The 25,830-nt window shown below is 41.3% G+C and overlaps 1 protein-coding gene across 26 annotated transcripts in view; it reads right to left on the minus strand.

The window, feature by feature from the left end:
* Positions 1-729: 729 nt before the first annotated feature.
* The window catches only part of MAGI1 (membrane associated guanylate kinase, WW and PDZ domain containing 1), a 610,830-nt gene continuing 585,729 nt past the window's right edge, over positions 730-25,830 (minus strand). For 9 of the 26 annotated variants that reach the window (XM_082412071.1, XM_082412060.1, XM_082412049.1 and 6 more), the window contains 7 exons: positions 25,021-25,314; positions 21,444-21,647; positions 12,163-12,256; positions 11,967-12,027; positions 10,853-10,996; positions 8,411-8,549; positions 730-4,339 (listed from right to left, as the gene is read on the minus strand). In XM_082412071.1, coding sequence (XP_082268197.1) covers positions 3,585-4,339; positions 8,411-8,549; positions 10,853-10,996; positions 11,967-12,027; positions 12,163-12,256; positions 21,444-21,647; positions 25,021-25,314 — 1,691 coding nt within the window. In that variant the 3' untranslated portion in view covers positions 730-3,584. Of the gene's footprint in view, positions 4,340-6,257; positions 6,347-8,410; positions 8,550-10,852; positions 10,997-11,966; positions 12,028-12,162; positions 12,257-21,443; positions 21,648-25,020; positions 25,315-25,830 lie in introns of all 26 variants that reach the window. The other 17 variants (XM_082412072.1, XM_082412065.1, XM_082412068.1 and 14 more) reach the window with 7 other exon arrangements.

A 25,830-nucleotide genomic window follows, 5' to 3' on the forward strand; every position in this document is an offset into this window, starting at 1 on the left:
ATTTCAAAACACTGGTAAGTGTAATTTTTATACTTGTGAAGTAGTATGAACCACATTGTTCATTAACTTTATAATTAAAACAGAAGTCCTTCTTCCCCATTTTAATAGAGAAAATATTTCTTCGTTTTGATTGGAAAATAAACCAGGACAATGAAAAGGAGTAGAATACAGACTGCCATGAAGAAAATCCTCCTCAAAAAAAAGTTTAGTGCATTTACTGGGGATTTTTCTGATTGTCAGAGGTGTGCTAAGCACTTGCATTTCCTTTTACAACTCCATGACATCTGCCCCTTCAAAGATGAGGAAACTGATTCTTAAAAAGAAGTTAAGGAACTGGCCCAATATCACACAGGAGGTGATGAAACTCTTGGCTTGACAGGTTTTGCTTTATCACCAGGGTTCTATGCAATACCATGCAGCTCAAACTTTCACATGCATTCATATTAGCTGGGGATCTTGTTTAAAGCACATTCTGACTCAGCAGGTCAAGGGCGGGACCTGAGACTCTGAATTTCTAACATGCTCCCTACTGACGAGGAGGGAGCTGGTCCATGGACCAAACTTTGAGTAGCAAGGCACAATACTACCGCAAGACCATAATTCCTTCCCTTTCAACAGAATGGTATAACACTTAATCGCATTGGGAGCCAGACACTCTCTCTTGGTTACATGACCCTGATATATTTGAGACAACACGGAGACAAGAAAGATATCAATCCAGAGGCAATCGTGGTTATGGAATGCATACATTTCCATGTATTTTTTACAGTAAAAATGCATTAAAAAATCTTTCACAAAAGAAACTTAAAAAATACAAGTAGGGTGTTCAGTTCTCCCCACAAACTTCTTTCAGGCATTGACTGTGTCATGGGTGGGAGGGAGGTTCCTATAGGGTTTGATTTAATCATACAAAATACTCATCCATATCATCTCTCATCAAGACATGTACATGAAGTGGGGAACTAGGGAAAGTAGGCTCAAAAGAATCAGTCTCCAATTTAAGGTTACAGTAGTTCAGAGAAAATACTACCTTTCTGCTTAATGCATAGTCCCTCTACAGTACGGTATTTCCAAAGCAACTCTGATATATGGAACTCAGATGGCACTGCCACATCAAAAGTCTTCACAGACGGAGCCAAGCCCAGGCGGGCAGCACATAGATTTTAAGATGTCAAGTATCATCTCTGACAACAAGAAAGACATCAAAATGTTAACTTCACGATGTACTCCAAAAATCCGCCTCTTGATTTCATTTATTTAAAACTCTGGACCACAATTGAAAGCATCGATCATTTAACATCATGGATTTGGCTAGAAAGAGTGAGAGAATTTCTAGCAGTGGAGGCTTAGGAATAAAATCCCCAAGTTGGCTCTTAGGAAATTGATGAAAAAAGAACATCATTATTCAGCTCCGCCTTACTACTGTAGTTCAATGTATGCTCTGTATGGAAAACTCTGAAGATAAAAATAGCAGTCACAGACTTTTTCCTCTTTTTTAGCTATAGAAATGTACAATTGTGTCCGTTTCAGGAAAGGAACTTGGTTTGTGCATGTCCACACAATGACAGCTATTCATTCTAATGTTATGTATAAACCCATAAGTCAAATAAAGCTATGAACAATGTAATATTTATATATGCATAGTGTTTTATAAAAAGATTGGCCCACATACTGCTTTTCATCAATACAGAAAGAGCATTAAGTCCATAGCACACCACAAGAAATGAATGAAGAACAGAAATGCAAACAAGTGCTTAATAATTCACAAGCAGGCTCACCATGGAGGAAATGATGATATTCAAACCAACTAAAGCTTTAGAGAATTACTTATATAGTCTCCCATTTTTAAAACAGCTTTACATACCTGATTTAGTTTACAGTAAAATATATCCCAATGAATCAATTTGTTCCATATTCAGAAATATAAACACATATCACATTCCTCACAGCTAAATTTTTTTCATAAATTCTCTTTTATACAAGAAAAAAAGGCAACAGTTGTTTGTTTTTAAAACAGGCTCTATTAATTACAATTTTTAACTCTGTACACATGGTAATTGGCTGGTTTTCTCCATTTTTTTTCTTTTTCCTTTTTTTTTTTTTTTTTTTAAACAGTACCATGAGAACAACAGTGATTGACTTGCAAAGTTTTGTGTCTGTATGGAAAATGCAAAACAGTACTATGGAAATACACAATGCATCATAAGCAGCGGTTTGCTGCAGTGGTCCAACAGGTACAAGCAAAGGTTTTGGCTCAGCTAGGCAGTAATCCATTTCAACCGCATCCTGGGGCTACAGCCGACCCAACCAAACCTCCTGTGAGATAGCAAAAGAATGGGTCTTTTATCAAGGAAAAATCACTATGTTTTGCTCTGTCGAAAGACTCAAAGAACAGGGTCATAAGGGCAGAGGTTTGCCAGCTAGATCTAGAACCACTGAAATCGCATCCTTCTCTCCCTTTCAATCATCCCGGAGACTTTCATTATGGTTCCAAAGGAAAACTGGCATTTCTAAGAATGAGCATGCCCAACCCTCATTTCTTTTAAACATTCACAGAGAGGTTCCTTCCAACGAGGCTTACTCCCTTCTCCCCAGTTCGGCAAAGGGCAACCGCGGGCTTATGCTAAAAGGGGGGAAACATACTTTCTCTACTGGCAATTCTTAGGACTCCTCACACCGGGCACACTGTCCCCCATTCCATCTCCTATTCGGCCTCAAATCAGGCAAGACAACACAGAAGGTGTCTGTTACCCATTCCTTCCAGTAGTTGAGCACAGCTGTGATGGCACTGCCTTAATGAAATCTTATTAGATGTTGGTGACGTTAAAGAACCTGAGCATCTGTGCTGGGGCTGCATTTGGGTAATGGCGGCCAACCTTCTCCTCTGGGCACCTTCCTACAGCCAGGGAGAGTACGAACTGTTTTCGGAACCAACTATCACTTGAGAACATAACATTTCCTTGTGCTGTGTCGTTTAACCATAAATATCCTTCACTTGCGATAGCAGTCTCTTCATAGTTTGCTTAATTTTAGGATCCCCGGCAATCCTAATCCATTCCAAAGAGTCCTCAGCTTTTACAAATGTAATTTTTGCCTTTTTGCTCTTTTCTTTTTTTTCAAGAAAAACTCCTAACTACAGTATAGCACTACATCACTACGTAAGTCTCTATCAAATTAATTAAACTTGATCAATGATTTTCCTTACTTAGAGAAAATGATCAACAGCCCCATTTTACCAGGAGAGAAAAAGATCGCTCCCCGCAAAAGGGAACAATTCTTGACAATTCTACAGTTTATGTAGAAACAAAATTTATATTCCTTGGGGGCAGCATTTGGCAAATAATTTCCAAAAAACGTATGCATTTAAAAATACTTTCTTTAATATGATACATCAGGCACAACACTTTTCATATATATATATTTTTTCTTATAAGATTTCAAATGCATCAAATGTTTGTCGCAAGTCAGAGGATCATCAGGCTGACGTCAGACGCTTCACTAGGTAAGAAACTAAATGATTTCAGGTCTGTGAGCTTCCTCTTAGAACCTTTGACACGGTAAAGGCTGGAATGTGATTCAGGGTCTCAGATACTGAGGTCGGTGCTACATTCTTTGTAAGGTCGCCTTCTCTGCTCCGGGGGATGTCTGGAACTTCGGCCGGCATCCTGTTTCAGACTCGTCTCGTCCCTCTCTCGGTGGCTGCCTTTGTCCTCTTTGCTCCTTTTCTCCAGGGACCGCTCTCTCCTCCGCTCGGGGGACCTGGTCCGCCTCCGGTCTGTGGATTTGGCTCTCCTTTCGGGCGAGCTTCCTCTCTTGCGCTCGGGAGATCTTCTCTGATCCAAGAGTCTCTCGAGAGACCTCCGCCGCCTGCCGGGGGAGCCGTCCCTCCGGCGGGTTGGGGACCGCTCTCGCCTCCTCTCCGGGGAAACCTCCCTCCTCTTCTCCTGCTTCTCCCTCCTCTCCAAAGTGTTGTCAGCGCTCCTCGTGCCTTCCCTCCGCTTCTCCGGAGACCTTCTCTTGGGGCCATTGGTCACCATCCGCTCGGGTTGGGCATCTCTTCGTCCCTCGGGTGCCCGGTCCTTGGGTCGGCAAGCCCCACTGTCGGGTTTTCTAGAAGTTCCGTTCCATGTGTGATGTTCATTGGGTTGTCTGCTATACTCTCTGCTGCCTTTGGGATCTCTTACGTGTACCCGCTTTTCCCCATGTGGTGATGATTTGTGAAGATCGGGTGGGTAACTGGACTCCAATGATGGATGCTGTCGGCGGTCGGGGGGCGCGGCCCTCACTTCCGGAACACCTTGTGGACCGGTGGGAGGGCCGTTCCCGTCGCTGCTGGGGTCTGCGAGGAAGAGAAACCAGAGCAACAGTTTGGTACCAAGGACCTCGGCTCCTGTCTCCACCCGCACACGTGAGATCCCATTAGTCACAACAAACAAACGACTGTTACAGCAGTCAGAATCAAAGCCAACTGACTCTTGGTTAATTTAAGTATAACTGCAACTAGTCAGGGTTAAAAAACTGGTACTTGTGGCTTTCCACAGCTAGCCTACTGTTCTTTACACTCATAGATCATTAAAGAACTTGTAACATCAGTCATGAGTTTAGTCTTTAAAGGCACAACCCAAATAGTCTGTCTAAAAGTATCAAAATGTCCCCACCCTATCTCCTGCTCTTTTTTCCCCACTCTACCCCCCTTCCTCCCTGACCCACCCCCCAGACCCCAGCCCCCATGACAGAAAATATTCCTTTCTTTAAATAATACTGTTTTAATTTGCTTAAAAACAACCTGGGCTATTGACCTGGAGGGGCATGAGGGAACTTTCTGGGGGAATGTAAAGACTTTATGTTTTGATCTGGGTGGGGATTAACGAGTGCATACAGAGGTAAAAATTCACTGCACTGGACCCTCAGGCTTTATGCATTTTACTGTAAGCAAAGTATACTTCTATTTAAAAACAAAAATTATCCAGCCTGGTGATTACAGAGGCAACACAGCCAGATGTTGATGATGGGCAATTGTGACATTATGGGAGGGTCCATTAAACATTCTCTCTACCTTTGTGAATGTTGTTCAACTATTTTCTTTACTTTTGCATAAGTTTAAGGAACTGTTTTTAAACTGTGGAATCTTCTGACAGATAAAAGGGAGTGGAAGAGAGGTTGTCAGGTACACATTTGACATTAGATGGGGTTCGGATAGAGGCACTTTTCTTGATGCTATAGAAGCAGCCATAATTACATCTTTGAGCCGTGAAGTCACTGGACAGCTTCTTACAACCTCAAGTTGTCTATAGATTAAAAAGCAGGGCAACCACAGGGCTCCTATTTACTGTTAAACTATTTGAAATGATGCTGCAAATGTTTTAGGTAGCATCCCTGATTTATGACAGCTCTTTTCAAAACAGGGATGCTTTGTCACACCTAAACCCAGCAAGTCATACACACTATTGCATTCCAGGCAAAGCACCTGAAATGATGTGCTGCAGCGTGGAGGGCAAACCAGGGCCACAGTCACAGGGGCGAAGGAATCACGGGTGCCCCCTTAAGGATCTTTCATGAGCCAACAAGGTCAACATTAAGCAATTAGTCTCTTTCACGAACCATCTCCCAAAACCTAGGGTGGTTTTTAACAAAAGCAGGAATATAGCCTAGAGCAGGAATCAGTAAACTTTTCCTGTAAAGGGCCAAAGAGTAAAATATTTATGGTTTGGCAGGCTGCATAGTTTGTCACAACTGTTCACCTGCCACTATAGTGCAAAAGCAGCCGTGGACAACGCATAAAAGAAATGGGCACGGCGATGTGCCACTAAAACTTTACGTACAAAAACAGGCTCGGACAAGATTTGGTCTGTGGGCTGTCATTTGCCAAGAGATAACTGAGTAGGAAATCGCATCTTCCTGTCTATCAAAGCCCTATCCCTCTAAGTCTTGTGAGCTTTGTGATCTGAGGTTTGTTTTCTCTGAATGCTGGGTAGGCTTCTAGAATTAACACACGCAGAAGCTTATGAAGTCATTTTAGGATCTAGGTGAGGAAAGGGGCTTCAATGACTATCATAAATCTAACCTTGGGATTTCTTACACCTACTTTTAAGAGAAGGGAGAGTAAGACTTCCATAGAGTCAGCGGTGTACTTACAATTCAAAGAACGCAGGGTGTTCAGAATGAATTGCCAAACATATCAAAATAGAGCTAAAGCAGAAGCAATGAGGAAATTAGGCCACAGCACAGAAACACCTAGTATTGATTGAGCTACAAACCGTAGTTTGATTATGGCCCATAAGGTAGAAGCAAGCCTCCCCGAGCTTTTCATTTCTCATACATGCAGCGATATTAGGAGGTATCATCGCTGTAGAAGGGAGGGCCCAGCACCAAGAACAGTCAGAGAGAAAGAGAGAAAGAGAAAGAGAAAAAGTTGAACGTTTAGATTCCCTATAACAAAGAGGAAAGAAAAAAAAAAAAGTCTGCATTTGTTAACATAGGGCAAAGAGAGTTTATTTGTCCAGTCAGACAGTCTAAGGCAACACTCAAATAAGGCTGCAGAGACCAAAATCAGAACAGTGACGTTTTCAGACAGCCAGATAAGGTGACTCGAGAACCCAGACAATGGATGCATCCTTTTTTCTTTTTCTTTTTTTTTTCTTTTTCAAACAACTGGAACAATGACAGGCTGGCATAGGAGAGCATTAACAATAAACAACAAAAGAACAAAGTTCCCTCCCTCCATCCCCCCTCCCCCAAGACCACGGCAGTTAAATTAAGTACAAAAAACTCATTACAAAAATAGCCTCACAGAGAAGCAGGTTCCAATCAAGTCAGAAAAATATTGGAACTTAACATATTATAACCCATTTGTGACTCTAATCAATAGAATTAGAGAGATTTAGTCCCAATGACACATGGAGACATTACAGTAGCACAACCCTGGCACGTTCAACCCTTCTTGGAAAAAAACGGTATATTTCAATGATCTTTATTTTTAGCCCAGAGAACATTTGTTAGTGTTGGATTTTCATCCTCAGTGCAACAGACATAGGTTTTGAGAAGGTACACAGGTTACTGACGATGACTCGCAAATGAAAGATCACATCCAACAGAAGCATAGGGAAGACAGAAAAGGGAGACAATGTTACACAGTTTCAGTGGCATCGATACACCTATGGTCAAGGTTTAGTACAGTGCACGGCTGTGGCATCTTAATGTTGTCAAAATACCTCCCCCATGGTTGGCCGTGTCTCAAGGGGCCTCATCTGATACCCATCCCCCCCCACCTTGGGCCCCTTGTATTTTGCGCCTGCATGAATGCCCAACACCTGGGAAGGCTGTCCTTCGAAGGGGTTATCCTTCTCCTTGAGCTGCATCTGAATTAAGTATCTCATCAAGTCCAAAATGCAACTGGGAATTGTGCCAAATGACTTTCAGAGAAGAGGGTGACAACAGATAAATCCCTAATAAAGGGGACCAACGTATATGGGGACCATTCAATCACAGTTTCTATAGAAACTTTTGTAGACCTTTGGTTGGGAAGAAAAGCCCTACATCTAGGGCATAGCTTTTTTTTTTTTTTTTTTTTTAATTTTAAACAAGAATCTCAAATAAATAGGACGTAATTATTATAATATACAATATTTCACCATCAGAACACTAGGCTAGGTGAAGAGCATTACTGTTTAGTCAAATCATGTCTACAGATATGACAAAGGAACTCTATGTAAAAGCTGGCTTTCCTCACAGGAAAGGTATAGTAACATGTTTCCCTCACGATGGGCACTGGGAATCGATTTCATCCTTTATCACCTAAAAACATATGGTTAATATACCAACAGTTTTGTTTGTTTTGTAGCAGTGGGCTCAGGTGGTCTGATGTGGGGTAGGGACCAGTGGGGGGGGGATGCAGAAGTATTGCATACAGAGCATCAAGGAGGTGAGCAAGGCCCCCAAATCATCTCCAAATTTCACGCCTCTTAAATAAAGATATCAAGTAACCAAAAAAGAAAGAGAGAGAAAAAAAAAAAGAATTGTGCCTCAACATATCACTCAGGAAACCTGCTTTCCTGCTTCTTAAAAGGAGTAGAGTCATTTTGTGCTAAGAATTGGATCTGAGAAACAGTTTGGCACAGTTCAAACAAACATTCCTTCGCTCTTGGTCGGACTAGACAAAATGTTCTCTCTGATTATCAGAAAGGGGGCTATAAAGAGCTCGTCTTAGGCCATGCCCCAGTCCACGTAAGCAAGCAAAAGGATGAAATGTGTAGAGATTTCAGAACAAGCGAGGCAAATAATCACATGGTGCGAGAGGCTGGTAAGACACTGGTGAATAGGGGAAACAAAAAGACTTTCCTGCTGCAGTTCTGGAGACAAATTCATGGAGTCATGCCAGGGAAGGAAGGAATGTTTTCATAGTTTGACCCACCATATTCTGGTACGGAGCCGTCTCCCCGCTTCAGAAACAGACGCACTCTGCGGCCACCATTCTTAATCAGTTCAATAGCCCGAGAATGCTTCATGTTTTTGGTGGTCTCGCCATTGATCTCTAAAATTTCATCACCAACCTGCCAAAGCGAGAGAGAGCCAAGTGAGAAGATCACAAAAGGGTTTCACCAGCTATTGAGGTGCTTTGTAATTTTAAATTCTTTCATTTATTGACTCACTAACTATTTATTGAACATGTTCCAGAAAAATCTTCTATTGTTTAGGATACAGCAGTGAAAAAACCCCCAAATCCCTGTCCTCATGGAGATGATATTCTAGTGGGGGAAAGACAATAAGAAAATTATAAAAATGCATGTACACTAGAGAGTGTTAAGTGCTAAAAAAAATAAAGTAGCAAAGGGAATATTAGTTGTTGAGGGGAGGCGGATGTGGCAGACAGTTTCTAGGATGGCTCCCAATGATCCCTGCCTCCTTGAATTCATATGCTGTGTAATCTCCTTTCCTTTGGATGTGGGCTGGAATTAGTCACTTACTTCTAACAAACAATATGGCAAATGTGATGGGAGGTCAATTCAAAGATAAGGTTACAAAATGGTTTTGGCTTCTTTTTTAAAAAATATTTCATTTATTAAAAAAAAATTTTTTTTCAGCCACAACTCACGGCATGCAGGACCTCAGTTCCCTGAGCAGGGATTGAACCCACACTCCCTGCAGTGGAAGCACAGAGTCTTAACCACTGGACCACCAGGGAAGTCCCTTGGCTTCTGTCTTACTTGCCCTCTTTTGTTCTCTCAATTGTTCATTCTGATGCATGCTGTGAGATGCCCTACAGAGTCTACGATAAGGATGGCTCGCTCGGGCCAACAGCCCAAAATGCACTAATCCTACCAACAACCCTGTGAGTGAGCTTTAGAGGCAGATCCTTCCCCAGCTGAGCCTTCAGATGAGACCACACTCCTGGCTGATACATTGACTGCAGCATTTACTATGAGTCAGCTACTATTCCAGGCACTGGAGGCAAAGGAGTAAACAGGACAGGCCAGATCCTTGCTCTCATGGAGCACATATTCTAGAAGGTAGAATAGGAAAGGACTGGCTCTGGAGTTTAAAGGACTAAATTTGAGTCCTATCACTTGTTAGCTAAGCGATCTTGGCTAAGTCCTTTACTTTCTGGAGTTCACATCCTCATCTGTATAAGGGGACGATAACAATCCATGCCTACCACGCGGAGGGGGTCCAATCGAAGATTACAACATGTCTTGTGAACTACACAACGTTATACAAAATATCATAATAGTGGTATTGCTTTCAATCGAAAACTTTTTTAAGTGAGTAAAGACATGGAAAAGCATATGCCATGTGTTTGAAATATAAACAAAAGGAATATAAACTACCGTATATGCACAAATTATGCATGTGTATGCATAGAGGAAGGATATATGAGAAACTGATATATAGTTTGACCCTGGAAACTGTATTTTCACTATGCACCAGTTTCCTCTAATTTTTAAAAATCACATTCATGGTCTACTTTCTCAATTATAAAAAAAACCTCATTAAAAAATTCAGTCTGAAGAAACATAAAATTCAAGTTTCTGTCTTAAGTTACAAGCATTAAATTCCCCATCTTTTGTCACTCTTTTCCCTCTTTCTGCTCAGGGCTAATTTTAATCACTTTTTTGATTTCCTGACCTGACTTTCAATTTCTTTAATTCCTTGCAAATTGTTCCCTATGTATGTCTCCATCTATGCCCCCTATCTCTAATGAGCAGATGATTTTTTCTTTTCTAATCATCTGATCTGCCCAGGAGAGCAACATATTCATACATGGTAAGAGGTATTAGATATCTAAACAGAACAGATTGGACTTTTGGCACATGTGCATTTAAAATTTGCAGCTTTGACGACTACCTAGTGACCCTGAATAGTCACGCCATGGACTCCTTGGCCCTCTGCTAACGCAGAGTGTTAAATCATTCCCGAGGCCTAGGGGGAGGTGGCAGTGACTAGCTACAGACTGAATGGAGCTCACCACCCAGAACCTACAGAACCATACGGCTTCCTGCTCTTGAAGCATGCTGGGATACCCAGGAATCCCTGGGAAGTGATGTGCCTGCCCCATGAGATTAAGTAGAAGAACTATGGAGATGGGATTCAGACAATATCCATGTTAATAAGTTCATAAGTGACTTTAATCCTTCACTCAACCTCAGAGTTGGAAGAGCTCACCTAACTTTAGCAGCTACAGCTAACTATGCTTGAGGGAGAGATTTATGCTAGGGTGGGAGTCCTGCACTTGGAGTGTCCTGAAAGCTTTAGAAACATGTAATTCTCATGAACGTGCAGGTTCTAACCATAGGATGTCAAGAAGTCACTGCAGATGACTTCTTTATGTCCACTCCAGACGCCTCTCCCTACTTACCCTCATCTTTCCACACCTTTCTGCAGGACCATCCTCTGCTAAGCGCAGAACATAGAGGTCCATGTTATACTCTCGGCCCCCTCGAAGACTAAAGCCAAATCCCTTGGATCCTCTTTCCAGTTCCACAGTGTAAAAATCTTGCTCCTATTCAAAGAAATTAAGTGCAGTCATTCTGGGAGGACTTAAATCCACACACATCTCTCTCTCTCTCTTCCCCAACGTTCTCCATTATGCTCATTTGACACAAAGGCACAGTTTCTATCCCCTTCTTGGTGGTTCTTGATTGTTTATTAATATCAATTAACCTTAGGAGTTTGGAGATCCGGAATGTGAAAGCATTCATGAGTGTGCATACAGATTGCGTGCCAACACGCATATATTAAAGTCTAATCGGTGAGGCTGCGACTTGCGTTTGGGGCAGGAAAATCCTTCATTAAATAATACCATCCGGCACACTGCTGGGTATTCAGCCTCCCTGCCCAACGTCCAAAAACATCTCATCGTTAGGATACCAACAACTACCTCCACACATCTGGACCGTGGTACCCATGCTAATTAAGGAGAATCAGGAATGGATTAGGGAAGGCTCTGAGAAGGCCAGTGTGTATGTGGGGGGAAACCTATTTAACTCCGTATCACCCCATGTTTCCCAAATTTGCTTCACCTGCTATTACTTGTGCACCCTCCATTACCACCTTGTGTGACAGGTAGGTAGCCTTAAGGGGTCTCACCTGAAATTCACAAGTCTGAGAAACACCTTAACAAAAAGACATTTTCTTGACATAAATGCCTTTATGAGTACCATGAGCAGACATGAGCTGTTCTGCTCTTTCTCTGATCACCAATCCTTGAGATAATTATAGCTTTTTATTTGTTTGGGTTTCCCCCCTGCCCCGCCTAGAAAACGATGTCTAGGAATATTTTTCAAAGGTAGTAAAATAAAATGTCATTTCCTTGACAAACCAATATGAGTACATGTTTAGTACATACACCTCACAAAAGGTTATTTATTTTAATTGAGGGTACCTTATAGAAGATACCTGGTAAAAATAGCTTTAGAAAGTTGGAAGGAAACACACCAAGCCAACAAGGAAAAAAGAGAAATGGCCCTCACCTGTGTTACCTGGGGTGCTTTGAACTCAAACTGAGATTCCGGCTTTGGTTTGGTGGTATTCCTGCCAAAGCGAGAGAAAAAAGTATAAGAGCAACCCACAGGGGGACAGAGAAAGAATCAAGGAGGAGCATTGTCACAACAGAAGTTACTTTTTTTCCCCTTGAAAGTAACAAAAGAAACCAAAGCCATGTCTGACCTGGTCTCCTGGGCCCCTTGCTGCGAAGGCGTGTGTGTGGTGGTGATGGTGGCAATCTTCTCCGCATTGGTCAGCAAAGTGGCATTCGAAGACTCTGCAGGGTAAGACAGAGCATCAGGAAATGAAGGCCCCAGAGAAGACACTGTCACACCAGGAGGTGTGCAGAAGCCTCACCTGTGAATTCTATCTGGCTTCTCCGTCACCACTTCAAACAGTTTTGAACTGAATTTCTCAACAAGAGTTTAAAGGACCATTCTAAGATCTTCTATGATGTGAGCCACGTACACCCCCATTACCCTCCTCCCAATCAGACATCTCCGCAAATGAAATAAAGAGTTTACCCAAGAAAATGGTACTTTAAAATTGTAGCCAAGGTAGGTGCCTCTCACTCTTCCCCCATCACTTATAAAGGGCAGTCCCATCAAATCATGGCACCATACCAGAATTATTTCCCATAATTCTACAGGCTGATAATGTCTCTGCTAATGTTCCCTGCAATTTATCACCAATCTTTAGTGAGTCTGCTTGATTCTCTCATGTGACTATTAAAATCAAAAGTGCGTTAACATCTTGTTAAACACACACGCAGATAACATCTACTTTCTTCCCCAAAGCTTTTAATGAAGCACAACTAAAAATGTGGAATTCTTGTGAGACCTTGCCTAGATTCACTCATGAAGAGTTAATTTTAAAACCTGCATTAGTTAGAGCTGGAGTTTATAAATCTAAGTTGTACAGATCAGGAAGCCACCCTAATGTAATGAATATGATTATATTCTTATGAAAACTGCCTTTCTTCTCCACTAAACACATTCATAAGCAACTTCATTAATCTCTGGGAGGTTGGAGACCCAGAATTTGAAAACACTCATGAACATGCCTATAGATTGCAAACCAACATGTATATATGAAAATATAATCATTCACACTGTAATAGTTATATGTTCTATTACTAATTATTTCTCCCTTAGGGTCAAGGCAGATAGTAAGCAACTATGAGCAAGTTACACTATTAATATTTATTTTTAGGTTGACTGTTTGGAACTTGGCACACGTTTTCTAATCAAGAAAATGCTAAATGCGGTGGTGAAGTTCTTAGATTAGCCTATAAATGCCCATTTAATTCACAGTGTGCTGTGAAGTCTAGAAGTGTCTAGGAGTCCTGTGGTTCACAGTAGGCATTCCAGTGTTTGTGGAATACATGTATCTACCCATCATGTATAACCAAGTTTCTATGGACATCTCACTAATCCCAATTTTTGGGGATTTTACTTTCCTAAAGTAAAATCCCCAAAAATCTTCCATTTTACTTTCCTAAAAATACTACTTCCATTTTACTTTCCTAAAAATACTACTCAGATTAGGTCTGACTTCCTGTTATTTTATTTTCATTACACATAGGCATTAAAAGCAAGGGCTGGAGATCAGACCCAGGTTCAAATCCCTTTGTCCCCCACTCATTAGCTGTGTGCCTTGTTTTCCTCATCTGATAGAAGGGGATGACGACAATAATCCCCTTTTCTTGGGTAAAAATATATGAAATGTTTAGCACAGTACCTGACATGTAGTAAGCACTCAATACACACTGACTGTAGCTGTGGCCCTTGCTACTACTTCTACTTTGTATTTATTACTGTGGTAACGTGTATAAGTTACTTAAACTCTCTGCAAAATTAGAAAGTTGAAATACGATTTTAACAGTTTCTATTCCAGCTCTAAAGATTATGATCTGGATAGCGAAGGCGCAAGATTAGTAAGAAAATGTAACTAGATCAGGTGAACTAAAATGTGAATCCAGTTCATGCTTTAGGGTGATGTCTCCCACAGAATCTGTTTTACCAAATGTTGCTCCAGATTCTGAGGGAACAGTAATCTGTGGTCAAATAGGGTGAAAAATCGCGGGTGAAACAGAGAGAAACGTTTCTGTGTGTCTGTGTTGTGTCTCTCCTGTGGACCCTTAACTGTGCCAATACGCTTTGTGACCCTCCAAGGTGGGGAGGTGGTACTTCTTAAGCTTGTCAGGCGTAATAGTTACAAGGTCAGATTCTAGAGTCAGACTACCTGGCTTTGCAACCCAAACTCTGCAACTTACTGGCTGGGACTTGAAGCAAAGTTACTTAAACTTTCTATGCCTCAGTTTCCTCATCTACACATACAGCGTAACAGAAATATCTAAGAACACTGGTGCAAAGATTACCTGGGAGGAAAGTGTTTGGGCTCGTGCCTGCCACATAAAAACTGCTCAAAAAATGATGAGCATCTTTTTTTATGGGTGGCAAGTATTTATTACTGTTATCACAATATTGAGTATATTATTAGTCCATTTTTATGACTGCAGTTAAGCGGCACAACCAAGGCGATAAATCTAAGTGGTATTTCATAAAGTCTGCCTGCTGTGTCCGTACAAAGGACTAGGAGACCGCACAGCCTGTCAATGTGATTTGCCAGAAGTTTCATAAACATGTGTATTTTAAAAAACTTCATATTGCTCATTGTAATTAATTTTATGGAGACTCTCTGGGAAATCACAAGATTGCTAGGGCCATGGGGAAATCATCATCAGGATACCAAAAAGAACGTTTCCTTGTAATTAAAGTGATTATAATTACTGAATTGTGCAGAGGTTCCCCTTTAGAGTTCTTGGGTTTTTTTTTTTTTTTTTTTTAAAGCTTAAAATCAGTAAGATTTATTTATTTATTTATTTGTTTGTTTGGCTGTGCCGGGTCTCAGTTCCAGCATGTAGAATCTAGTTCCCTGACCAGGGATTGAACCTGGGCCCCCTGCATTGGGAGCCCAGAGCCTTAGCCATTCGACCACCAGGGAAGTCCCTCTTGGGTGTTTTTGGTAGCCAGAGTTTTCTAGGCAGGGCAGATCCCATTTTCAAACCATTTTAATACTTATGCCATTTTCAAGGTTTGATGAGATATAATAGATAATCACTCAACATACATATAAATAGAATTCTTTTATTAATTTTCCTTCCATCATTCCTTTGCTACTTTTCACATATTTATATGCAAATCTGTTTTGGAATGAAGCTTAATTTTAAGCATTTCAAAAATTAACATTTAATATGCAAATGCCTAGCTGAGCCCACTGAATTTTTCTCCTTTTGCTTGTTTTCCTTAATCTATGAATAACCACCATATCTCGATTGTTTCCAACACGCCAAGCACTGCGTTAGGTTCATTATCACATGTACTATTTCATTTCATCCTCACAACTCAATGAAATAGGTGCAATTAATTATCCCCACTTTATAGATGGAGACACTGAGGCTTAGAATAAGTAGGCAACATGTCCAAGGTCTTCCAGAGAGCAAGTGGAGGCAATGGGAATTAAACCAAGGGCCTGCCTGATAGTTAACTTTTAGTTTCATTCTGTTTACAAGGGAATTATGCACTGGTATCAAGGAAATCGTATCGGATTGGTACATTCCCTTCAAATAAGCAAGTACTTTTACCTTCCTGTATAAGTACCACCAAATTCACTAAGCAGTATCACAGATTAATTAAGATACAAAATACTCTGGTTTTGACTTCTAGATTTCCTGGGCCATCTCCGAGCACTAAAATAACTTTTAGTATACCCTAGGTTTCCAGGATGCTTTTTAAAGTATCTATTAATATAAACATATGTTTTTAAATGACCTTTTACGTCTTCATTTAGAATTAAATCAAGACAGTATGTGCTGAAATTCTCTCCAGCTTTTTAAAATACAGACGTGAAGCCCATTCTCACAAATTTATATCTCTATCCCAAAGCAAAATTTGCCCCATATAATAGAAAAAATATAAAAGAAGGGCTTGATATAAGAGTATACCCTAGGGCTTCCCTGGTGGCGCAGTGGTTGAGAATCTGCCTGCCAATGCAGGGGACACGGGTTCGAGCCCTGGTCTGGGAAGATCCCACATGCCGCGGAGCAACTAGGCCCGTGAGCCACAATTACTGAGCCTGCGCGTCTGGAGCCTGTGCTCCGCAACAAGAGAGGCCACGATAATGAGAGGCCCGCGCACCGCGATGAAGAGTGGCCCCGCTCGCCATAACTAGAGAAAGCCCTCGCACAGAAACGAAGACACAACACAGCCATAAATAAATAAATTAATTAATTTAAAAAAAAAAGAAAAAGATAAAGGCATTCTCATATTAAAAAAAAAAAAAAGAGTATACCCTAGAGGCAGTTTTATAAAGGGGTGTCAAGGTATTTGACTTTTAAAACTCCAAGGCAGATAGATGGACAGATTGGCTGTTTTCATGATAAATTCCAAAAAGTGCCCTACATCCTTTCTTAAACAGTGTTTACACCTGGCTTTAGCTCTCCCAGAGGAATGAAAATGGATATTACTACACTTTCCACAGCAATCGTGTATCAAGACGAGCATATCATATCGTAGCTCTCAAGGCACTGTCACAGTGCCATGTTAAATCAGGGCACTAACTTCTGACAGAAGCGCCGCCTATCTTGGGTTTCAAGTTACCTCCGTGACAAGTGATTACAATTCCAACCTTGCTCCCATGTTAATATCCTTAGCCATCCTTATGGAATCCACATTACAAGGCCAAGCAAATCGACAACGGATACAATCATTCCTTTCATAAATATTTTAATGCATAAACACATATGTAATAAATATCTGAAGGGAGCATTTGAAAATTTAAATCCCATAAATATATGAAAAGTTTTGGGAGACTTTTAAAATGTATATGGTGGAAACCCTGCTCTTCTTGCCCGAGTACATGCTAGCTATCATATCCACAGAGCTTTCTATTAAGATAATTAAACTCTTTTAGGCCTTTGCCAAGGAAATAGCGCTATCTATGTTGCCAAGCCCTATTACCTATACAAGCAAATACTTTAAATCAGAGAGATGTGAAGTACAAAAATAGATACATGTATATGCATAACCGAATCACTTTTGCTGTACACCTGAAACTAACACAACACTGTTAATCAGCTATACTCCAATAAAAAATAAAAATTAAAAAAGACTTCAGGAGAAAAAACACTACATTTAAATAATATATTTTTATTTTATTTTTATTCTTTCTTTCTTTCTTTCTTTCTTTTGGCCGCGCCAGGCAGCACGTGGGATCTTAGTTCCTCAACCAGGGACCTAACCCGAGCCCCCTGCAGTGAAGCGTGGAGTCTTAACCACTGGACCACCAGGGAAGTCCCTAAATAATATATTTTTAAGCTCATAAATATTTTCATTGCCTTGAACTTGATTCAAGCTGATGATTTTCCACGTCAGCCTGGCTCAGTCAGGGTCCGCTCTGTCTGATTAGAGTCTCACTCACAGTCTGACTGTGAAGTCAGACTTCACAGGGTGTTTCTTCTATATAACACAAGTGGTAGGAAGTATGTGTGGTGTAACTAGTCAAAAATCAAGTTCAAATTCAGTATGTTCAGCCATTCTGTGGGCCTTCCTGTGTTGCCATGATCAATTTCCTATCCCTTGTCCATCTCTCATAGGAGAAGAGGCTCTGTCCCCACTTTATCTCCTATCCTGGTCCCAGAGGTAGTAAAAGCAGAGACGGTGAGAACTCGGAGCCAGGCCTGTCCTAGAACTGTGAAGGCAGGACTTTGAACAACACAATAGTGCCAAATCAAGGGGGTCATGTTTCAAAGCTTTTGTTGGAGCCAGAAAGGTGAGAAGGAAACAAGAGAGGGACAGTGAGGGAAACTACTTAGAGAGAAGTGAAGCTGGAGAATCAGGTGACTGATGACAAGAAAAAAGAACACAAGCATGGGACTCCCCTGGCGGTCCAGTGGTTAAGACTCCGCACTTCCATTGCAGGGGGCACGGGTTCGATCCCTGGCTGGGGAACTAAGATCCCACATGCCGTGCAGTGTGGCAAAAAAAAAAAAGAACAAGCAGCGTGAGCTAGATAAGGCAGTGGATGGGGAGTGGGTTCTAAGCACTGCCCAACCAATGGTGCATCTTCCTTTTATTTTTCTTAAGAAAATTTGATCATTTTTTAATTTAGAAAACTAAAACAATTTGTAGTAAGAAATCAAAATAATGGTTACAATGCCTTATGTAAAACAGAGGGAAAGTATATAATAAAGTCATTTGGGGACTAATGCCAGGTATAGTTTAATCCTTTAAACCGTATATTAATATTTTGGTTGTGAATTTCATTTGGGGACATTCTCGGTCATTAAGTATATGCACATCTCTCCTTAATTCATGACTCCATTAATGGTAGATAGGTGATCTCTTAGAGGCATCTTTGGATACATATTTTGCAAATATTTATCCTGAGTCGAAATAAGATTCACATGACAGGATAAAGTCAGAGAACACAAATATTAAATGACAGTTTGAAAACGATGACTTCAGTCAGTTCAATCCTTGTCACACCTTTGACTTGAATGTCTGATAAAAATAAACCTCAAGAACTTAAAATTGTTAAAATTGCTCAACCATATTGTGACATTTCAAGACTACCTTGCTTTGTAAGTTTCTCTTTGACGAACTGTGCAAAGAAAGGATGAGTTAGTCTTCTTCAGCTCAGTAATGGACAAGTAACTGTAGCCCAGAAGCTCATATAAAGTGTTTAGCCTGATCTCCTCCAAGTTTGGTCTGCTTTTCTCCTGTATGACTCATAAGAGAGCCTCTTTGTGAAGTGCCTCCTTGGGTTTCCGAGAACAGTACCTTGGACAAGATGGATTTCTAAGAGCTCCAAAGCCACTCTAATGAAGAACTTCAGTCTCCTTGTGAGGATCATGGAACAAAATGCCTCTGGGCTACTGGATCCATTAAATATTAGAGTGAGAGACTGAAGGAGATCAGAGGTCCCTAACATGGAGAGAAGGCCTTCCTTTTACCTTACAATCTACCATGTCCAACACACTTTCACGGAGAGGAGGTGGATCCAGCATGATTTTCTCTTCATCAGATTGTAATGGTCACTCTCTCTCTTCTAGGTTTTTGCAAAATCCTTCTGGATTGCTCCAGCATCTCTCCATCTCTCCAGAAATCTAACTCCCCTGCCTTCACTCTAATTTCCAAGACGGCAACTTTTGGCCCCATTTAAAAGATGAGCGTTACAAACCCACCCTCTGGCTGCCAGGCTTGATTCCCTTTACCTGGACTTTGAAAATTACGAAGTAATTGGTGAAGAGTTTTATTACCATGGTGATGAATTCCTGAAATATCATGGAATGAAATCACATCCTCAGCAACACATCATTCCTTAACTACACTGTATCAACTGTAATGTTTACTTACTTTCTTCTAACCAAGATGGCCTATGATATGCCTGTCTGAATTCTACACTGTTGAAGGACTGAAGTTTTAAAAAATGTCTTTTTATTGACAACTGTTATTGGATAATCTATCTTGCTTTCTATTTTTTGGTGTTCAGGTTCTCCAAAAATATTCTCCCTTGCAGAACATTAAATTAAGTCAACAAGTACGTGCACAGGAGTATAAGCTGCTTCTGCATATTTACATCTTTCCAGATTGTGAACTCTTTTTCTAAGCCCTTCCCTTAAGGAGCACTTTCTTTCCTTCCTTCTTTTGGAAATTCTCATTCCCACATTAAGACTGACCAACATAGACCCTGCAAGTCAATTCCTGTGTCTCTTTCTTTTGGATTAATTTTTTTTTTTTTCACCTCTCTGAATTTTACTTTCCCATGTATAAGTTAAAAAGAAAACAGCTTCTTTGGGGGTTATCATGACTTAATTTTTTTGAAATCTCTCCACAGCATGGAGATAAATGTATCTGAATTTATACACTACATTAGGCTCTCTCAACCATTTGTCACTGAATTTTTCTGGCCTCCTTCATCCTTTCCATTAGGAACCTATGTTCTATCATCTTGTGATCAGTTTCCTAAATTGTAATAGGTTTCCAGAGTGGTGAATTGGTAGAATGGACTCTAGACCAGATGGTAAATTACTAACCATGCATTTGAGGCAGGCTGAAATAGACCATCATTCAAGGAGCTATTTTTTCCTCTACATTTGGTATGGGGTATTTTTGGCACAGAGGAACTTCTCTGTTCTTAGAACCAACGATGTTCAAATATTTATTGTTTGGTTTTAGATTTTCTTCTTCTGAAAGGCAGTCTACAGCACTTGAGTTTTAAACTAATATGGCTCACTTTCTAGCAATTAGTATATAAAAATGTTGATCTGGTGAATTACTTTCAGATAAAATCTCTGATTTTCTTATTTTATAGATCAGTGGCAGAGAGTTTTAACACAGTTCCCCCATAAATCACAGTTTCCTCTTGAGAAACACTCACTGACTTTTAGAATATATTTTATTTTATAACATATGTAGCAAGAATGAAAAAAAAAAAGACACTGAAACATTCTAGGACAACTATCACTTCTTTCCCAAGGGCAAAGTCTGCTTAGAAGGAAGTCAATATACAGGACTTAATTCTCTGAAGGATCTATACTTAGTGACATTAGCGTATCAACTTCATTTTTATTAAATACGAATAATAAAATGAGTATTGACACTTTTTGCTGGATAATCTCTGACAGTGGGGGCTGCCCTACGTACTGTAGGAGGTTTAGAAGCATCCCAGGTCTCTACCCACTAGAGGCCATTAGCGCCCACTCCAGACAATGCCAAATGTCCCCCCAAGGGACAGAATCACCACTGTTACAAAAGAACCAAAGATTTGAATTGAACCAATCAAACAAATAAACAAGAACAGGCCTAGTTTAATGGAGGCCTGTTAAAATATCAAAAACACAGAGATTTTATGTTATTTTCATCCACAGGCAAAAATTAGGGACAAACCACATAGGCACAAATCCTAATAACCTCCCATTAAATAAAAAACTCTGATACATTCACTTATTCAGACTGGAAAAAAAAAAAAAAAAAAGAGCACTGGCTCTGCATTGTCCTTACATAAGTTTTGTGATGTCACCATACTACGCATTCAGATTTTAGTCATCGTTTAAAAAAAAAAACTTTAATAATTGCCAGGTAGAATATCAGGTGAGCTTCACCACCTGTACTCAAACTCTTCTGCTGTTTTAAAGACAAGGGCACCAAAGCCAAAATAAATCGGAGAAAGTTAAAGATTTTCTGAAATGTTTATCTCTGTAGCAAGACAGGGTCCCAGGGCTAGAGCATGAAGTCAAGAGGGTGATGTAAGATTTAGTAACAGTGGCTCATGTTTGCTTGATGGGTATGTTCAGTTAGACATGGATAAGGCTGCCTCTAAGTCAAAACTATTCAATGACATGAACACTAATGATAGAGACAGAGCTAGAGAGAGAGACACACACAATAGGTATACTTTACCATCCCCGGGAATGATGCGCAGGGTAACTGTGTTTCCCGCTTCCTTGATGAGGTTGACAATGTCGGAATGGGACTTGTTGGTGATGGAACATCCGTTTACCGCCAAGATCCGGTCTCCTACTTTCAGCTTGCCACATCGGTCAGCAGGGCTCCCCTCAATAATCCGACCTATTTTGTGAGGCATGGCCACACATGCATTGCCTGCTTTGATAGTCAGTTTTAATTTTTTTTTTTTTAAGTTACGTGGGAATAGAGTGAAGGGAGGAGAAAAAGGGTTGAGAAGGGAAAGAGAAGGTTAAGTGTTAATTAATTAAAGCATTAAGCAAATGTTATTAAAGGAGAACTCTGTGCCGGGGGTCAAAACATTGGCAAAGTTCCGGGCGTTTGTTTAAGAAGTTACAGCCCTGAAAAATGATAGTTCGTTGCTGCAGTCCTTTCCCGATTCAAAACAAGGGGGGGACCCCAAGCTTCCCTCCTTTGATCAGTGGCAAAATTTGGGATCTTTAGCAACTTCCAAAGATTCTCAAGAGCCCCAAAAATAACTTGCCGTGGGCTTATTTGGGGACTGCAAACGTGAAACCCAGAGCTGGGAGGGAGGCTTTTGCGCGTTCTGTGTTCATGTCACGTCATTTTCGCCAGGTGTTGCTTACGCTTCTGCCAATGTTTTGTTCTTTCTCCATTTAGAAAAAATAATCACTGGGCGTCTGGTGAGGCCTAAGAGTCTGCTAGTGCCAAAAATCCAATCTGAAAATGCCTAATAGACAAACACTTAGACTTCCTGCCTTCTATCCAGAATGATGAAAGGTTTAGCAAAAGGGCATAATCACGAGATGAGCCAAGAAAGCACCCAACCTTGACACGTATTTTTCCTTTTATGACCTTTGCTCGATCAGCCTCTCTCATGTGCTTTCAGAGAAGGGCCCAAATGGCTCATTAGCTCTGAAATCCTCCTTGTCCCTCATAAAAATCCCCTCAAAGGAATAAGAAAATCTAGTACATACTCAGGCTGAGAACAGTGAACCAAAGCTAGGTTCAAATCATTCCTCAACCCTTTTCCTTTAACCATTTCCTTTGTCCTGATCACTTACTACACAGCTACGAAAGGAAAAACCAGGAAAAGTGCATTTGAAGAAGAAGGTTTACTGTGTGCTCTGAGGCGTTTCATGTCACAACCAAGAGCGTTGGTAACTTTTAAAGAGAGGTGGAAAATTGGCTTTGACGCCTGACACAGGGCTTCCAGATAATCGCATACTGAGTTTCAAACTTTCTTAGGCATATTCACTGATTTTGAGAGTTTGTCTTTCTGGGGACTGTAAAGATAGTTGTATACTTGAGCCACTGTGGGAAAAGGTGACAAAACTAACATGGAAGATGTTGAAACTAACTGAGAGAGCTCTTCCATCCTAATTTAGGGCTTAAGGATAAAATGTGTGGGAAAATGAGCTACAATTCCTTTCAATTTCAGCATATTTGCCTGAGTCTGTATCACGGGATGTAAGGTCAAGGTCAAAGAATTTTTCAAAAGGTAGTTAAACAGTCTTCTGGAACAAGCAACAAGCAGGTGTGGTGGAAAGCCTCCATACTCAAATTCAAGGTCTCGATTAAATTTAGCCCATCTCCAAGGACAAGTCCCATGGGAAAGGTATCATACAGCAGGTGGGAGGAAAGCTCTGCATAGCTCAGAAGTCTCATGCAAGGTATTAGGGAAAGTTTAATTTGTTCATTGTAAGAGCCAGAGGAAAGCAATCAAAGGCCAAACTGTGGGTGAAGTCATTCAATATTCGTTAAATAACACAGACATATCTGCCATTTCATTCTAGAAAGGGAAACTGAGAACTCTGAAATCCTGAGAACATCACAGGGTACATGGGGACAAACTGTAGATCTAAAGAAAATAACTTGAGATTTCTTTTCCCCCCTGCCTTTCTTTTTATTTTTAAATTAAGCAGAAAAGTCTCCAAAACTAATTGAAAAACAAACCAAAAAACAACCTTGCCTTGAGGTCAAGTCACCCACCACCCGTGACATGCTGTGATAATGTTATTAATGGAGCTCACAGAAGCACTGTTAGTAACGGGTGTTTGTTTCGGCAGCCGCACATGCATGGACCCGGCTTAACTCACTGTCTCCTAATGAACGCGCCTGCTAAATGGCTTTAGCAGGAAGCAATGTATCAAGACTAAATGGAGGCAAAGGGAGTTGTACCGGAGCAGAAAGCTAACGGGAGGGAGCACCTAGCTGATGTTAGCCAACAAACGACCTGGGCCACGGGTCCTCAGACTCCTTGTGGGTAAGTCATTTGGAAACAGAGGTGAAGTACATTTCGAAGCCTGCACAGCCCTTCCCTGTCTCCCATCATATTTCAGATTAATTAACAAATGTGCTTGGGGAAAATAACAAATGATGTTTTATTTAGTGAAGAAGGTGATCATTTTTGGAGTACATACTTATAATCCATCCTAATAGGAAACAGATTCATAGATTCCTAGTTCCTGGAATCACCTGGCTTCCTATTTGTCTCAGCTATTGCACCCAGCAGAGAGTTAACCTTCTGAGAGGGTGACAACCGTGTTTCTCCATACTCTGCTGACACCCCCAACATCTGGATGAGACAGGACGATCATCCCTGCTAGAGTTCAAGGGCAGTGAAGACAAACGGCTCCGAACTCAGATTTTAATTAGATTCTTAACCGGGCAACAGTAAACATATTATTTTAAATTAAAATTTTAAAATTTCAGACAGGGATAGAGTAGAGAAAGGACAAGATGAAGGGGCATTTCATATATATTTTTACTCCTTACACCTGTTTTTCTCCCCAGGCATTTATTTCCACAGCCATACGCTTCTTTTAAAAACTCCTACACCGGGACTTCCCTGGGGGCGCAGTGGTTAAGAATCCGCCTGCCAATGCAGGGGACAAGGGTTCGAGCCCTGGTCCGGGAAGATCCCACATGCCGCAGAGCAACTAAGCCCGTGCGCCACAACTACTGAAGCCAGCTCTCCACAACTACTGAAGCCCGTGCGCCTAGAGCCCGTGCTCCGCAACAAGAGAAGCCACGGCAGTGAGAAGCCCGTGCACCGCAACGAAGAGTAGCCCCCGCTCGCTCCAACTAGAGAAAGTTGCGCGCAGCAACGAAGACCCAACGCAGCCAAAAATAAATAAATAAATAAATTTATTAAAAAACAAAAACAAACAAACAAACAAAACCACTCAGACCTTCTGAGGCAACTGCTATGATTGATACCCTGCTCAGGACCTTGCAAACAGCTTTCTCTGGCAAGAATTTCTCACACTCTATCCTGTCAAGGGGCTGCTTTGCAAATTTCACCTATGCGTGAAATTGTCTGCCTGTGAACACGCAATCAGGATGGAAGCTGAAGGGTTAAAAACAAAAAATCCCAGCCTTCAGGAGGGGAAAAGCCACCCAATTAACTCCATCCTCAATTAAGGCTTTCATTATCTGAAGCGGAAAGCATGAAAAGCATTTCTGTTAATGAGATTTTGGCTGTCTTTTACTTGCCATAGAACAGTCCCAGGCATCCCAGGAAACACTGGGGAGAAGTGACCGCACTCACCGAATGTCGTCCCTGCCTCAGGCCTGCTCACCGACGACACGATGACGAAGCCGAAGCCCTCGTTCTCCCCGCGCCGGATCTCCACGTCGTAGGGCTGGACCACGGTGCTCACTACGCCGCTGCCGCCACCGCCGCCGCTGCCAATGCCGCTGGTGCTGCCGCTGCCGGAGCTCACCGTGTTCAGGGAGTTCTGGCTGCCCTGCGGGGTGCGCTTCTCCTCGGTCAGTGAGGCCGGCTGGTTGCTACTGTGATGGGAGGAGGCTGGCGAGGGCACCTCGTTCTCTGTTTTGGAGGCTGTGCAAGAGATGGCACCTCTCAGTTACCCGCCTTTGCGAGAAACGTGCTCTGCCTGCCACCCCTTCCTCCTTCCCCCAAGACTCCGCAATGAAATCAAGAGAGTGACAGCTATGACAGCAGCTGGCCTCACAGAACTGAGATACAGGAATTGAAAACAGCTCATAGAAAAACACCAAAGGGGACACCCCAATTCTGTATCATTTACAGCATACTGTATCTCAACATCTGCATACAGACTCAAATTTGCAGCAAGATCGGCCCACTCTGAAATATTTCCCAGTTCACAAATCAAAAAACAACCCCTGGACATTATGATGAGTGAAATGAGTCAGACAAAGAAAGACAAATACTGTATAAGATCACTTATCTGTGGAATCTAAAAAATACAACCAACTAGTGTATATAGCAAAAAAGAAGCAGTCTCACAGATATAGAGAACAAACTAGAGATTACCAGTGGGGAGAAGATGGGGGGTGGAGCAATATAGGGGTAGGGGATTAAGAGGTATAAATT

Source organism: Balaenoptera physalus, assembly GCF_965194825.1.
Source record: "Balaenoptera physalus genome assembly, chromosome: 11".
NCBI classification, from domain to species: domain Eukaryota; kingdom Metazoa; phylum Chordata; class Mammalia; order Artiodactyla; family Balaenopteridae; genus Balaenoptera; species Balaenoptera physalus.